General features: G+C 37.5%; 1 protein-coding gene across 5 annotated transcripts in view; it reads left to right on the top strand.

Moving 5' to 3' along the window:
• Myo10a (unconventional myosin 10A) overlaps positions 1-18,018 on the top strand; it is a 75,629-nt gene that overhangs the window by 51,248 nt on the left and 6,363 nt on the right. For all 5 annotated transcript variants that reach the window (XM_076765878.1, XM_076765881.1, XM_076765880.1 and 2 more), the window contains one exon: positions 17,557-17,933. In XM_076765878.1, the coding sequence (XP_076621993.1) occupies positions 17,557-17,933 (377 nt within the window). The remainder of the gene's footprint in view (positions 1-17,556; positions 17,934-18,018) is intronic.

The raw sequence follows: 18,018 nt of genomic DNA, 5'->3' as shown, positions 1-18,018 counted from the left end.
CTAGTCGTTCCTTCGAAAGGACCCCGGGAAAACGTTTTTACTCCACATTCCTCGTATCGTTATGTGCATTCCGATCAAAGTGTAATGTAAAATGAAGAAGGAAACGCGGGAGAGAGGTTCTAGAACGCAAATGCGGGACGAGTCATTGGCACCGCGCTGTTCTTCGTCCACGGAATCAACGAGAGATGAAACGCATCGAAGCCTGTCGAATCAATCGAAATATATTTTAATACGCTTTGTTCTTCGACGATCGTGACAGCTCGAAAGTTAGGCAAAGTCAAAACAAGCGATTGAAAAATTCTTTTTGACGAAAGAATATAAAACGAATGGTAATATCGAGCTAAGACTAGGCAAATGATTACTTAAAATATAGGATAATTTATTTGTTAAATATAGAATCTTTCGGATAGGCATACATAAACGTAGTCCTATTAATTCGAAGCACACGCGTTCATCGCTGCTTTGTATTCAGTCCTGCACCAGACATTGAAATAAATTTTAGCAGGATTGTTATTGTTTTTCAGCTCGAAACAAACATATGGAAAGTTCATATTCGTGTCAATGCAATAAAAGCTTATACGTGCTTTTAACAATTCATAAGTTTCGTTCCGGATGTGGAATATGAAAATAATTACAAAAATAAATAGTTTGGGTTAGTCGTTTCATCCAGGTTTTTCTGATAATCTCGTCTGTAAAAATAATCTATCAAACTCGCTTTAAATGCAATTGCAACGTGATCAAGTGACATTTGCCTCGATATCTGTAAAATTTTAAGCCAATCAGTTTACTAGATCTCAATAAGCCACAGGGATCAGCTTGGAAACCGTCATTTCAAGAAAAACGAGTTTAAAGTTTGGCGTACAGCGCGAGAGCGTATAGAACGTTCAGTTTTAAGTCCTACAATGTTCCCAACGTTTCCAATTTTACCACAATCGTTTAGAACAGTACTTCGTTTAGAACAAATTCGTTTCTCTTATTGATTAAATTGTTTATTCGTGTATCGAATGACTTCCAATCGGTTCCTCTAGCAATGGTTGATTCCAGAGCGCTGAATTCATATTTGATTTTTTTAATAGCGCGTGTAATGGACAAGTAGCAATTCATCCAAGCTTTTTGCAGACCGATTGAATCGAAAACCCAAACGAAACCGTACGTCGAGTGGCCATCGTCGCTCGAAACGCACGCCGGTACACACCGATGGAAAGGCTCGACCCAGATATCGGTGTTTCGATGGTACCGGCTAGCAGAGCGCAACCAGCGGCGAACAGCGCTGTCTATCGGAAGCCGCACAGCTCTTCAGTTCATCGACTGTCGTCGTGCTGTGCGCTAACTCTTAGCCGTGCGCCGTGTTCATAGCGTTTCACCGTGTGCGTCGCGTCTTCCTTGTCGCGATCTCGAACCTCCATCACCGGTGAACCTTCGCGCAGTACGCGACTGGTGTTCTTATCGTGTTGATAAGGTGATCAGTGAGTGTCAGTGGCTCGATTCCCGCGGAGAAGTGTCATGTGAAGCCTTCGTACGGTTCGTTTCCCTATTCTTCCCTTTATCTTGAATGTACTGTGCGCTGTGAGGAATTCAAACACCGATTTCTTGGACGTTCCGGCGATCGTAACGAGATACCGCCCACCAGAAATCTAATCCATGTTGATAATTCAAAGGCTGACGAATTTCGAGAGCGTTTAGAGTAGTTAGAATAGAAGAAGTTTATTGTAACGAGAAGATTGTCTTGGTAGTGTCTGACAATTGTATTTACGTGAAACTTGTTAATAATTGAAACGCGGAGGAGAATCGTTTGGACATTTAGGGATGTTGGAAATAGGAAATGCAATTGTAACCGAAAGATTGATAAATGCGACAATGAAGGGTTACCGCCTTCTTTGGGCGTCTAATTACTGTATTTACGTTTAGTGGAAGTATCGTAAATCATACCGTGGCTGATGATTCTACTTGTGGTTAGCTCAACGAGCAGAGTTGGGATAATGTATTTGTTCGATTTGAATTGCAATTGGGACTTCGTCTCGAGTGAATAATTTCACAGAAAGAATTAAATAATTGTTACGATTTCATTAAATAATTCTAAAAGACTTTCTGCTTTGAAACACAATTTCTAATGACACGGATTGATTACCACGTGTTTTAAGAGAGTAATTTCTCCGCAGCAAACTATAGCAGGTTGCATAATACTTAACGATCATTAAGTATGGAGAAGTATATTCGTAGTTAGATCACTGAGCGTTGGATTCTGGTTTGACCTGTTCGACGGAATTCTGAGCAAATAACGAAGAAATGAGTTACGCAACTAATAAGGGGATTTTATTCATGAATTAATTTGACTGTGACGTACAGATGAAGAAGCTATCGTCATCATTTCGATCTACGAAATTAGCATTGGCATGCTTCTGTTATAAGTAACTTTTTTTATTCATATCGGATTTGCATCAAACATTTGACTTTGCCTGACGAGTATATTTTCTATTTATCCTTCTACATAAATTAACATCATTGTTTGCAGGACACGGATTTAAAAAAGAAATATTGTTTACAATCAGTAGGTTGTGATTACGTAATGGCTTTATGAGAAACCATCGTGTTTCTACTTTCCAAAGATTAAAGTTGATTTCTATGCATATCGAAAATAAGTAAGGATCTGAAATTAACTTGAAATTATTCGGTCTATTCTCGCATCGACGATGAAATGACAGTCGCATTGTCTGTAACTATCGCTTTCCGTCCTTGCAGACAGGCTCTTGAATAGAATGGTTGAATCCTCCGTGCTGTTGTGTGTTCGATTACAGATAATTATCACGATATTAGGTATTATTTTCAAAAGCAATCACCACGTACGCGGCCGTATAACAGTAACCGTACGGTAGCGTGAAATCAGCAGATGGTCTAATAATTAATAGTGCGTAACCCGAATACGAAATTGGCTGCAAAGTACTTTGGGTAACTTCGATGAAGAATCTGTAGTCTAAAATGAAATAAACTATTTGATCGTGTTGCAAGAAAATTGAGGGGATTAAGTTTAAATTTAAATTCAATTCAAACGTTTCTAACAAGATATTGAAGATACTATTTATAGAGGAATAGCGTCGGTGGAAATTGGTGCCTGTGCATACGAATGTTGGTCAAAACATAATTTCTGTTAAAAATGGTGTCGACGATACAACGTCGATGAAATGTTTGCTAATGATTCGAAGTAGACCCCCAACAGCTTATGTCTTTTTAGATAGGATTGGCTTGCCATGGGGGGTCTGTCATGGCTCGCGCTAATATAAACAGTCGGGTAATTACGGAACTGGTTTTTATTGAACACAGAATCCTCGCCGCCAATCGCTACGTAAGAGAAATTTTCATACTGTCTACCGTTTGCTTGCATGATCGAGGAAATATACTTGTTAACCTCTTTTAGGCCGAATAATTTTATTTAAAATGAATAAAAAAGAAAACTGACAGTGGCCCGTGGCATGTATCAATTTCATTAAGATATTGCTGGGTTATATCATGGGAAAGTTTAATTACGTCGATAATCAGAAATAATAGGAATCTTCATATAATCGACCAATGGATGCAAAAGAACAAAAGTCAGGGAAGAAATAATTTTCTATAAAATTTAAACGCTATAAGAGTAAAACATTGATTGTTTTTGTTTTTACTGCAAACTCATTAAGATATAATGTTCCGAGCATATCTATGCGGTAATTTTAAACTACCACAAATGAATAAAATTATAAATCCACGTAAGCTGTGTAATTTTAGAAAGCATGAAAAACATTTATTACGCAGTAAAATTTAGAGCATACGAAGAGCTGTAATATAAAGATGTAACCGAGGAAGATTAGTAACCATAAAGAACTATATTATACAATGCAATATGAAAGTTTAAACTTAAATAAAAATGTAATTACTGAATAATACATAAACTTACGATGCAGTATAAAGCTGATTTCTCATAACACGATAATACTATGATCTATTAAAAATAAAACTCTTCACTACGTTAAACCAATCCTTTCTTGAAATTACACAGCAAAACATTACACCTTAATGAGCACACAATAAAAAATGAAACAAATTTCAATCGGTTTGAATGTTATTTCAAAAGTATATCAAAAGGAATTACTTCTTTTCTTCCAAATTTGTTCGATGATAGATATTTGTTAAATCATTATTTTGGTCAATCGTCATTTTACTCCGAAGAAGTCGATTCAAGAAGATACCGGTTTCCATGCAGCATATTAGACTTTACAATTTTTTGGAGGAGGTCAAAATACGGTGAACGAATTGGCCTACACAGAGCTCAGACCTAAATTCCAATGAAAATCTTTGGAATACGTTATGAGAACGCCTTGGAGCAAGAAATTATGCGCCACGAAACCTTCGAGAACTCAGAAAAGCGCTGGAGGATGAATGATGCTACCTGGACCTTGAAGACATTATGAATTTGATTTAGAGTACGCATCGAACAGTAACGACCACTGTTGAAGCTGTAAGGGGAAATATTAAAAATTAATTATTACGAGTTTCTTCGTTTACACGAAAATTTTCAAATAATTAACAAACAAAGCGAGTAATTGTTCCGGTTGGAAGTACAGCACAGATACAAGAAACAAAGTATTATAATTGATATATATTGCGCTATTAACAAGAAGAATTATACATCTTGTTTGCTAATTATTCGAGGAAGTATTTAATATTAATCCCTCGTGGTCAGACGTATTGTTTTGTATTAAAATATAAATTGATTATTAATAACTCGTTTGATAACATACATATTGGATATTCACAGAAATCATTAACGTTATCGTTAACGTATAAAAATATTAACTAAATAAACATACAAGGAAACAAAAATTTAAAAGAACTGTTTACGTGAGTGTGGAACTCACGATCGAACAAATCCACGTTGAAACTTGATAAACCCGCGAAAGGGAGGACGGCGTTACCGCGATCGGTGCGATCTGCGATCGATATCGACTTATCGATCGCGCTGGATAACAAGATCGAAGGCTGCGCTCCCTTCTCGACGCAATGTCACTCGGATCAGGCCTCCGCCTCGTTTCCTTAACGCCGTTGGAAGAATGGTCTCGATCTCGATCGCGATCCTGGCGCAATAAATCGGTTTCGCCGCGCCAGTGTCATGGCGAAATCCCGGTATTCGTGTCGCGACGTTCAATTACGACTAGCAATGTTGTTTACCTCGGCCCGTTGCCGCAAAATGCCTCTCGAGCCCGTTGGGAAACCTTTCGCAGAATGCGCAACGCGCCTCGTTTCCAGAATGCGCAACACGCCCTCGATAATTGGGCCTGCGAGACGGGAGGAGTCCCGAGCTTTCTTAAAATATTGATTACGACTACGAGCAGGCATTTCAGACGCAAACAAGGGATGACGTGTTGCTCGCGGTGATCGCCATTGTTGCCGGATGAAGTCGATGGAATCCGGATTCCCTTGGACAGACTAATTTTAAGTGGACGGTCCCAAGGGCATGACTTGAGAATTCACGCCCTTGAAACTTAGTCAGGAAAAGGCCCGGGATATGCTCCATTGTTGTTTGGAAAGAAATCTAAGACTCGTTGATATATGAGAATTCAAATTGATGCGTAATTAATTTGGTAATATCGTTTCACTTGATCCACAGTGACCCACTTACTCTTAGATGACAAATATTATTTTCATAGTATTTTATCGTTATTTAAATCACACGTTGAAATGTTCTCTGGTGTCAGTAGTAATAGCTGGGGGAACAAAAATAACAGTTATTTTAAAAGTTTGCGTGGAAGGAAAAGTTTTGTTGATAATAATTGTAGAGTCTGAAGCAAGTTTTTCAGGAAACAATGGCGGAAATATTTTTTTTCGTTTCACGATGTGGTTTATGTTTTGCTATTCCAATAGTGGGTGAAAGTTGGACAAAACGAGATATCTAGGAATTGTTGGCTTGTCCTGGGCCAGACAGATCGATTAAACATATATTATAAGGTATATTAATTCTTATTTAATTATCAGTTACATTATTTTGCAAAGCAGCATTTCTTTAGCATCTCTAATGTACTATTTTCAATTGTTTCCAATGTATTTTTTCATATAATAGAAAATATTGACACCATTTAAAATCAGATGAGAGCACGTTTCTAATCTTCAAGTGTCCTGTTTAATCCGCCCATCCCGGTTTAGTCAACTTTCCCCTGCAACTTTTAATTCAAATTACTGATAACCAGTATCAGTAACATAAAACTTTTCTTTATTTTCGTTTTGACAGATCCCCGGTAAAAACGTAAAGAAACAGCTGGAAATAAAAGGCTCGAATGTTCAAAAGAGCTTAAATAAGTTTAATGAACACTTTTCTAAATTTTATATTATCTCACATAAGATAGCTCAGCGAAGAATAATTTTATATGAATATTTGGCACTTTTCGAATATCTCTAAGGGTATGATTTAACTCGGTTCTATAATGATACATGCCCTGTCATAACTGGATCGCTGAGTAACTGAAAGTCCACTTTAATTTCATTACAACGGTTTCCAGCGAAGTACTTTATTTATCCTCGTAGTTCAGCGGAGAAAGTAGATTCGTTTCGGAGAAAAATTTGTGAACCTATAATCAAAAGTATCCCTCGATTTTCTTTAGTAGAGTATTACATCACACTTTATAATAACACTGCTTTCGTAACTGTACCATAAAAACTGTAAAGATAATTAATCACACATGATTACGTACAATCAAATTCATCGTGGTAGGTTGAAACACTATAATTTAATTTTTACAACTATATTGAAAATATTTTTATAATCAAATACCCCTTATGTTTTGCAACCAAGATGACAGAATCTGTAATTATAATTTGTTTTATCGTTGTAGAAACTAAATAAATATTTCGTAGAGTGTTCAAGTTCTAAAATCTCCACTGATCAAAATTACCAAGACATTATAGAAATTGTTTAAGTATTACGCACGGTATTCCAGTTTTATAAGGAAACTTGCAAGAATCCCTGCAGCAACCCAGCGCAGAGAGTGTTACGCATATCGTTCGTTTTCCATCGGCGTTTCTCGATGAAGAAGCCACCTCGGGGAACGGAAAAATAGGCGTGTGATCGTGATCTTCCTTACGCAAGCCTCCCGATCGCATGTGAGATCATTAACGATCCCTCTGTACGCAGGTTTACGCGTTCCGTGAATAGTTGCGCAGTGCTTGCCAGCGTACCAAAGTAGCTTCACTCCCAGATATCGATCTTCGATCGAGCTAGGAATAATAGCCACTGATTAACCATAAATTTGTTCCAACGACGCACCGCGTAAATTAACGGTCGATCGTCATTATCAACGGGTCGACCTTGCCACAGACAGAAAATTATGCTCGCGGTACGAAGAAATCTGGCCAAGGTCTGTTATTACACCAAAAATGAAATTTGTTATTCCAGCTCCGTGAAAATAACTAATTTTCTTGTAATAACATTCACTTGTGTCATTTATGGATGACGTGAGCTTTCAATGTCGCGTTAAAAACATTAATTCTGAAATTGAGATGTTAAATGAGACAAGTCTAAACATGATTTATGTCACGAATTTTAAAACTGCAGAAATAATTACTACGATGAATCGATTTTCTAAAAACTAAAATTGTGATCACGTAGAAAGTTTCGTAATAATATAGAAATAGTTTTAAACCGAAATTGAGGAATCTGTTATAAAATGAATTAATCTTATATTTTGCAACAGTAGTGTTCTTACGTTCTGAACGAAAAGAAAGTAAAACAAACGGATAATAGAAAATCCCTGACCTCCGTTGGAATCTTTTGTTTAACTTTTTGTAATCAATGGCAAGAAAGTTATGTGAAATCTTATTAATTACAGTACTAGTTCAGCGAGTATCTAATCAGCAACAGCTTCGGTACGTGTAAGTTCCATAGGAACGTCGGTTAACTAAAACGGAGTCTAAGCAAAAGAATAATGTCTTTTAATTAGCGCCATGCAGCAGAGCGGAACAGGACAATGCTAATTAGCTGTTTCTTCACCGATCGTTCTGCATCCCTTTACGGAATGAATATTCATAGAAATTACTTCTTTTTCTCTTACCGAACGAAAAGAATGCCGATTAATTAAGCGCCCTTGAAGGCGCGTTCCTCATATTCGATCGTCGATTATTCCCAATCGAGTTTCGCCTTGGAGGATATTTTAATTTTATCGCTAAGAAAAAAATTGTTGTCGTGAAGCAAATCCTAGGTGACGCAAGATAAGATTGAAATAAAGTACTTCGGGAGACGAATATTCCGTCGGCTCGATAATCTGCGAGCGAACAGCAATCGTCGCGTACCGCGCGATAAAAAGGAGCACAAACATGGCAATTATCATTCAAGGTCAAAATTATAATTTCAAATAATCCTTGAAACGAGGTGTACACGGCAGAGTTACGTTGTAAAGATGAATTGACATCGTCTGCATCATTTATTATATCCTTTATATATTCACGAGCAGATTAAGTCAATCGTAAGATGAAGACGTTTCGAGAGATAGAATCGGCTGAATCCATTAGTATAGCGACACACTATTCGAATCTAGGTTCCTCTCTACTCTCTTCTTTCCTAAGTTATGCGCATAAATTCTTAAACTGCAGAGGAAACGCGTGAGAATTCCTCTTTAGGTATTTTAACGTCTCGAAAAGAAGAATGGTGACATAAAAGTTTACTTTTAAATAAATCGGTTTCTTCGAATACAAATTATTTGACATTTTACTAAAGCGGTTCCTTAAAAAGACTTTAAAAACCTCGACCCGCTTGTATAAATATTCATTCAAGAATAATATTTGCATAAACTCTTTGGGCTGCATCAATAGGCAAAAAATTGGACAAAATATTCTTTTTCTTCAAGAAGTTTCGTTTAGATATCTGAAATGTTGTTTTAATCGCTTATGCTAAATGTTATTAATAGTTTCCTACAAGAAATTTGCTACGTTTTGTCTTTTTGCATATTCTCGGCACTTTTCCCCAGGGAAAACTGCAGAGTTTTCATTAAAGGCGAGGCTAGCCCTTTTCAGTCCAGACCGCGCGATAAGCCGAGTTTCCAAGAAAGCAGGGGCCTTTCTAATTCGTTGACGGAACGAAGGAGAGTTCGTTAGCGCAAGATAATTGCAATGAAAAGTGTATATTGTTCTATGCTCTCACGAGAGGCTTCTTCGCCGCTCTTCTCACGGGTTCCTGAAGAAGGTCCTTCTTCCGTGATCCACATCCAAGCATTGCGTGCTATAACAAGGACAATTCCACAGTTTTCCGAACAAGTGGTATACGTCATCGAAACTCGCGATAATTATGAAAATACGCGATCACCGAAACGATATCTTCGCAGAATCTTCGTTTCTCTCTCAAACCGTCGTTCGCTGGTGCGTTCCGTAATAATTCGTTCAATTCCAATCTACGAATATTCATCAACATTTCCCACGATTTCTTTCTCCTTTCTCTTTGGAATTTAATCGCTGCTACCGCGTTCTCTCCAAATTTTATTCGCAACTACAAGTGAAAACGAACGTCTTCGAAAATGCATTTCTGAGAATTTGGAATTTTTTCTATTGTGCCTTATATTTTTATTCCAGGGGCTCATTTTCTCTCGTTATTTGTTATCAAAAATCTTCTGCAATTATTCGTAGTCGATATTCTGCGATTCGAGGAATCAGGGTCAATTCTATTCTTTGGAATATAATGTTCATACATATGTATTGTTTCTAGGCGTTCGTCGTGCTCGATAACGCGTGTTATGCAGAATCGGCTTCAAAACTGTTCCTCCGTCGACGTTGTTCGTAATTTATAGAACGCTGTGCTCCAGCGTGCATCGTCATTTGAAGCATTGTCGCATTGTGCTTTCGACAAAAGGCGAATGCGACTTCTGTCAGCAGTTGCTTCTTTGTGCGTCATCTAGATCAAAGGAGGATCGAGTAGCTTGAGAAAACATGCAAGGCATCCAGTAGTCGATAAATATTTCAATGTAGGTTGTTTCTGTAAAAATATCGGACCACAATCTATTACTAAAAAGGGAGGTTCCATGCTGAAGTTGTTCGTAGAATTCAAATACTTCTTTACGCAAAGTATTTCATATACATTAATACGATTAAATCCTGTCGTTATACGTGTCTAAATAAAGCATTTTTTAAATTTGCATTTCTACTCAACGAGCCAATTTTTTCTAAAAATTAACAGTGCGCACAGTACATTCAAAAATTACTACTACCTCCCCCGAATTGATGAACATCTTCGCTAAAATGCAATATTACCTCGCTAACTGATCGAATATTTCCCTCGATTATCCCCCTCTTTCCTTTCTAGAATCAGTCAGAAAGGTATTATCGTAAATTTAACGATCAGGTGTTCGCGAATCCCTTTCTCCGACCAAACAGACGTTCGTCGAACATGATCGCGCTATAAAGTAACCAACATCGCCGAACGATCCAAATGTTTTTAACGAAGTTCGCCAACAAAGTGTCCACCGTCAACTGACAAGAATGGAGAGGGAGGTTTCGGACACCGAAGGGATTTTCTCGAAGAGACTGTCCAGCAACTGGGCAGAGCTGCCAACGACCCTTAGGAAGAAGCAGAAGCATCGACCAGAGATTCTGTCGCAGTTTTTCGATCCGTCGGACGCTTCCGAGATCGAGTCACGGAAGATCGAGCCAAGGCCCTTCAACAACGTGCAACGAATCGTGCGTAGATCCGAATTTCTGCGCAAATTGGAGACGCAGGAGAACGGGAGGAACCTGGACTACCGAAGGGACTCGAGGGTCGAGAAAAGATCCACGCCAGATTACTTCTGTCGCGTCGAGGAAGACTACAGGAAGCATTACGACGATCACGACACGAAGTTGGGACCCCGGAGGAAGAGTCTGGGAAATCTCGTCGGGAAATTCGAGCCGAAGAATTTCTCGGACGACGATCGAAAGACGAATTCCCCAGACAGCTTGCTGGTGAAGTCCTCGGAGTCTGAGCTGAGCAGCGACGAGTACGGGCACACGGACGACTCCGGGGCCTTCCTCGAGAAGGCCTCGAGCCGCGAGAAGGGCCCAAAGGGCGAGCAGAGGAACAGGTTCATCAAATTTTTCGCCAAGGATGACTGGAAGAGGAAGAAAAAGCACGAAGAGAGGAAGGTGTCGCCTGATTCCAGCCAGCTGGACGTGAATAAAAATAACGTTAAACAAATCTCGAGAAGTTTAGAGTCGAACAAGAAGGACACCAAGATGTCTGCTCAGCAGAAGTTCGAGTACGAGAACATACCGAGGATCGACGTGTCCAAGCTGGAGCAGAAGCCTTTTCTGAGCCCTATAGCCTCGACGATCAACTCGTTGAGCTCCAGCAACTCCGATCGTCCTCACAGCCAACCGACGATCGAGCAGCTCAGATTGGAAGAGGGTTGTTTGCTGAGAGACTCGAGGAACATCGGTCACTCTGGCTCCAATAGGAACAACGAGGCCCACGAGACGAAGTATCGAGCTCAAAGTCCGGCTACCCAGAGGCAGAACGCTGAGAATATGCAGCTGAACGATCTGATCCAGGACTTCTACGACAGCGATCAGATCGTTGGTCGGATGAACGGGGACCGCAAGATGTCCAAGATGGAGACTATCGCCGAAGAGAACGCCGATGGTAGCAAACTCAGCGTCAGAGAAATTCTGAAGAGGTTCGAGGAGCTGAGAACGCAAAACGAGGCGCAGGTCGAGGAAAAGTCGAATGACAAGACGCTCAACACTATACAGGAGACCTTGAAGAAACTCGACGAGAAGGTCAAGAGTTACCAGGTTACGATCCCGATAAAATTCTTGTCCTCGATTAATAAATACTCCGCGAATCTTGCCGGTTTCTTGGCGAGGCTGTACGTTCCTATTTATGAAGCGCGATTTTCTTTCTCTTTGTCTTATACACTTTTTTAGTGACAATTAAAAATTGTAGGTTTAGAAAAGAACGTTGATCGAGTGGTAGAATTTTATGCTCAAATGATTACATAATTATTTTTGGTGTAAAGGTGAAATATATTAAAATATATGAGCAGAGTTTTAAAAGCTAACTTTTATATTTACAATTTAAAATAGATTCTTTTATTGCAAAAGAAGGAATGCAGGAAAATTTTTTTGTAGAAATTTATTTCTCTTCACAAATTCCTCGAGGTTTTAGATATGTTAAATAACATTTTATCGATTTTTCTTTTACGAAACTAGTTACTCCATAGACTGCCTATTTTACTGCCAGCTAATATATTTTGAATTAATTATTACCCAAGGAAGAAATTTTATAAAGTTATATAATATAGAGATAGTGTGAATAAGTGTTTCAATTATATAATAAAAATTGTGAGGAAGCATGTTCAAGACTTACGTAAAGTCCATATTCTTGTAAGGTATGCATACCGTTTTCTACCTTCGTTAACTGCGAATCTAATGGCTGACTTGAGTTTACAACATTCGAGACACGCAGTTGCAATTAACGATACATTCATGAATCTTTTCGTTTTATATAATCGCTAGAATTGTCTTCTTGAAACACTTCTTCATGCTTGAAAAAAAAAATTAGTGGTGCGTCATAAACGAAACAGATTTCGATCTATAAATTCAGAATTGTTCAGACTTCTTCACTCGATATTTATATGTTGACATTCTTGGTCATTGCTGTATTATTTTACAAAATAATTGTTATTCAACACGGTCTGCGTACTGGTTTTAGATGATAATTCAATGACGTTCCTTATTATTTAGGTTTAGAGGCCAAGGATTCATTCGTTGTTACGAAAACATGTCATTCTTAAAGTTCTTTCTATTCGAAAGACCTTCATGAATACAGTATTTTTACTGTACTCTTGATTTTTGTCTTATTTTGGCCTCTAAAATCTCCCATTAAAATGTTATATGTTAGATAATAGGACTATATGTACATATGAAGTGATATGATCACAAATCTCTGGTCACGCATTACATTTTTAGTAAAGAATTTTTTTCTTGAAAATGCGTAGGATTTCGGGGGTATGTGTATTCACCAAAAATGATTGTAATTTACCCCTGCAACTAAAAATAATTTTTTTAGAACGATTTGAAAATTTTTTTTTCGCCGAAAAATTTCAGCACCTATCCCCTGTCGATTTTTCTTAAAAACTCGTTTATGATTTTTAATAAATTTATTTCAAGCTGTACGGAAAAGTTGTTTAGTACTTTATTGTACGTATCCATGAGCTCTACTACACAAATAAATTTCAACGAGATATCTTCGCTACTATAGGAGTTATGGTCATTTGAAAATTGAACCACTTTTATGGGGTTTTTCTAACTTTACGGGGTTAAGGACCAGCTTTTCGAATATTTTTGGAATTTCCTCATATTCTCCATCAAAATACGCGTTGTTTGCTTTTTTAAACATTAAAATCGTTCAATCCGTTCAGAAGTTATGACGTTTTAAAGATTCGCATGAAAATTCAGTGAAACATATCAATGGTATGGTCAGACATATATATTTTCGGTAAGGAATTTTTTTCTCGAAAGTGCGTAGGATTTCGGGGGTATGTCTAATGACCAAAAATGATTGTAATTGACCCCTGCAACTAAAAATAATTTTTTTAGAATGATTTGAAATTTTTTAATTTCACCGAAAAATTTGTCCACCTCAAATATGTACCATCTGTAGGTTAATGACTTGTATATTATTTTTTCTTTGCTCGAACTTCGAACGTAGAGATACTTCCTCGTGCTAATGCATCCAATCGACGGTATTAATACGCAAACCTGCAACATTGCAGTTTTCCTTCATGGCGATTTGCTCGCGTCGAGAAACAGGGTCGTCAACTTGTACGCCTTACGGCCGATAAAGTTTCATTTCCCATTAATCGAAGCCGCGGTGTCCTTGATGATGCCGAGGTCTCGTTGGTCTCTTTCCGTTTCACGGTTGTACGTCGCGTGAAAATCAATTTTCAGACAGTTACTCGGCCAGCAGGCCGCGCAACATCCGATTTCTGAAGCCGAGAAATCGTCGGCCGAAGAAGCCTTTACCGTTATTCGGGCGATATGAAGTATCGAAATGGAATACGAAGACTGCCTTCGAGCATCTTGAATAATCAGCCCTGTTTACATCACCACTGTGCGTGGATATTAAAATAGTTAAACGTCTGCGGCGTAAAGATACCGTAATTGAAGGCTACGCCGTGTGTAACGAGCGGAACCATTAAAAAGTTTAAACAGAATTAATGGTGCCACCTTAGAAGGCATTCTTCGTCGGCCAATTAAGGTTAACGAAGACCAAATTACGACTTCATAACGCTTCAAATGGTGCAGTTTACCCGTAGTAGGAGATGACATTGTTTGTGTATTATAATTTTCTGCTGCGTTTAATTTAGTACTTTTGAATACATTCAGCGAGGATGGCGAGAAGAAACTATACTGATTTTTAGAGATTTTTAACTAATAAGTAATTTTACTTTACTATGTTCTTTTCAAATGACATTTAGTAAGAAAGTTAATAAAATATAATTTATCGTGATAATTTTAATCTGTGCCAAAAGTATTCTTCAATTGTAGAAACACTTTTTCATAAAAATAGTCATGATTTTCATGGATAATTATTGAAAATACCTCTCTTTCAAGAAAGTATCTGATCGAGATGGCGTAAAAAGAGATAATCGCAGCCTTGTGAATGTTCGATATCGTATCGAACTGTTTTTCTCGTAATTTATGAAATAAAAAGTAATCTCAGAGAGCCAAATTAGACGAGTACCATGGGTGGCTGAGCAGTACAACTCCGTTTGAAGTTAAAAAGTAGCACACATTGATGGCTTAGCTTTTTACTGCAATTTCCCGACGAGCGTCAAGAAGGATCTGTACTTATGGTTTTGTGTCCGAATCAGTGTGAAATAATTATAAACGGGACATTACTGAAAAGAATACCCACAATATTTCAACAATCAGTGTCAAGAGTATACAAAAGGATTTCTGATATTTTTGTTTATTTAATTGTAATTTAAATTAACTAACACGAACACGTCAAGATACTTTATACTTTACATTTACATTATTTTTCTTCGCTATAAATCGGTAAGTAAAAATTACCTTTTAAATTCGTAATCTTTGGTACAGTGGGAACTATATTTAACCCGCAAACAGGCCGAGGAAAATCAAGTGGATTGTTCTTATTAATACTATACCGTAACTATGTGTGCTCGCGTCTTCCACGGTACCACGATGCATTAACGAATATGTAGGTCAGGGTCAACATCTGCTTATCCCGCTTGCTCAGGTACATTCAGGTTTTGTCGGTAAAAGCTTAGATATCGATATACCAGGTGTTATTTTGTTCCTTCCTTGAGAAACTACGCAGAGGCTTCAAATTTATTTCAATAAATTTTTAGAGAATATTTCACAACAATTCTTCTCATTAAAATTGTGTAGAAAGAAATTATTCAATTGCAAAATTTTTGTTGGGACTCGATCTCTCGAAATCAGTAAAAGTAGAGTTTAAATGGTTCAAGAAATAATTTTATTAATACGAAAGTATTGCAAGTATTACAAATACACTTTATGAACGGAGAATGCGGTAACCGGCTATAGCAATCTAGGCTTCAGGTTTTTATGAATAAAATGTCTTCATCCGCAGCTTTCTATTGAACGAAGAACAAAAATCAGTAATGTCAGAATCTATTCAAATAAGTACGATATTATTGGATTGAAATTTAAACTCTAATGTAGAACGGAATGTATAACTTTCATGTGGCGAGATAAAGTCAGATGTGGAACGTGTAATTAAGAAACAACAGCCGTTTTAAAATTAGGACAAGAATCGTTGATTTCTTTTAGCAGATAATTCTGATTTAAAGTAGATTACTCTGATAGTCGTAAAAATTGACAACGAGCTAAATATTTCTTCCTTCTTGTATAATAGCTACCCATTACTTTGAAAATTGCAGTAAATTGTCGGTCGTGTTATTGCAATATCATTCCCGTAGACCAGAAGAACAAAATCACAATTTAATAAATATATATTAGAAGAAAATAATAAAAGCAATCATGCGTGGTTATAAATTCCAACTTTCACGATATTACGAATGCTTTAAAATCGCGTATGCGGTACAAATGGTATTAATTTTCTACTATAAATTCAGAAGCACTTTCTTATTTGTGTTTAAAATTTTCTCTGCAATCAATAAATAATTTATTCATAAATATACTTCAGTCTTTTATAAGGTCAGTAATATTAACTGTAAGCCTTTGGGAGGCCATAATGGAGAAATGATTTTTAAATATTTAATTCAATTTTTAAAATAATTTTCAAATTTTAAACAATAAAACTCTGTTACGATGAAAGTAACGCTTACTGTCGTTTCTAGATCAACGAAAAAGTATATTTTAATAGAGAAAAGTGTTTAAATATGTCAGATAATGTTTAACCAATTAGTTTATTAATTCTACCGTGCCGTTTCATCGGTAAAAGAAGGAAAATGATATTTGGATCTTGCTAATCACGTTTCTCGCGTTCCTGAGTTTGTTCTCGATCGCGTGCAGGGAAACCCGTTTTCTCGTCTGCGAGATCGATCGATAGATCCGAGATATCCGTGACTGTGATGGTGAAAAGCAGGAAATAGAAGCCGAAAGAGAAAATGAATAATAGGAAAGGTTTGAGATACCTTCGTGTAAATCACTCGCGAAACCAGGGCGACGTACCGCCCACATACGGGGATTATACACCAGTAATTTACGTTGTCGAATGTAACATCTTGATCTTTTGTCGGGGATAATGAAACGGAAGAAGCATGTCAACGAAAAATGAAATCCAGCCCTGTGACGTCAATGGAAACGATACTTAACGTATCACTCCATCCGATTATTTCGCGCCAGTGAAATATGATTCTTTAATCGCAAGATCGTTTAATTGCCAATGTGTCGCTCGAAATATATTAACCTATCTTTAAATAATTTACAAAACCTAATTAGTATTTTAATAATAATCGCTCGGTTGGGAAAAAGTGAAACGGTTTCCTTTGCTCCAGATCGAGGTTTTTCTCCTAGAAGTTGTGTGAAAGTTCAATTTCGTGTCTTTCAGCAAATGAGCCGAGATTCTCCTCGAACATCTATTTCTGTTCTCTCAGAAGTCTTAATATAATTATTAATAAGTGTACAAAATTAGAGTTAAAATCGTGCAGAGCTCCCACGAATTCAATAGCATCAAAATTTGAATCTTGAATCAACTAACGGTACAAATTATACGTGCATTTCTTTCGAAGAATGGAATAATTTTAAAATGAAATTAACTGAATGCAATATTCTACTATACATTAATTTTTACACTTCTTAAAATGGATATATCAATTTTCCTTTTATGCGTTCCTATCTTCAGAGTGTATGATATAACAATGCAGATTTTCCAAAATTTTAATGAGACATGGTTTTATGGATTATTTATATACGTACAAAATTGTTATTTTGTTTATTTTTATACGAAATGAAAGGTGTAAATCATTTAACAGTCGATTTAGTTCGTCGATTTTTGCAAGGAATGATACTGTAATAGTGTGAAATATATAAAATGAATAACACGGTGTAATTCGTTTACAGATCGACCAGAAGCCGTTGCACAAGCCGAACCATCACGAGAACCACGTATCCCAGATCACAAAATCGATCCAGTCACAGGCGAATCACGGTTCTCTGAATCACGTCCAGTCCCACGGTCAATCTAATCACGTTATCTCGAATCACGAGAACCACGTGCCCGCGAGTCGTGTGCCGAACCACGTGTCGGCGACGAACCAGACGAACCATCAGAAAAACCAGCAGAACCAGCGGCTCAGCCCGAACCAGGAATGGCGGCAACCGGAAGACAACGGCAGGTTGCAAGAAGATGGTATCTACGAGAGCGGGCCGGTGGTCAACGATGGAAAGCACTCTCTTTTGCAATACGCCATGCTGAATTTCAGGCAAAGCACAGAGAAGTTAGTACTCATTCGACGTTCTTCAATCCCTTTTGTCACAAAGTTCGCGAGACTCGATTACAACTTGCCTGGGAAACTTTTTAAA

The sequence above is a fragment of the Colletes latitarsis genome, chromosome 5, assembly GCF_051014445.1.
Source record: "Colletes latitarsis isolate SP2378_abdomen chromosome 5, iyColLati1, whole genome shotgun sequence".
Lineage (NCBI taxonomy): Eukaryota > Metazoa > Arthropoda > Insecta > Hymenoptera > Colletidae > Colletes > Colletes latitarsis.
Note: the sequence above shows the minus strand (reverse complement) of the source record. Positions and strands in the feature narration are given on the sequence as shown.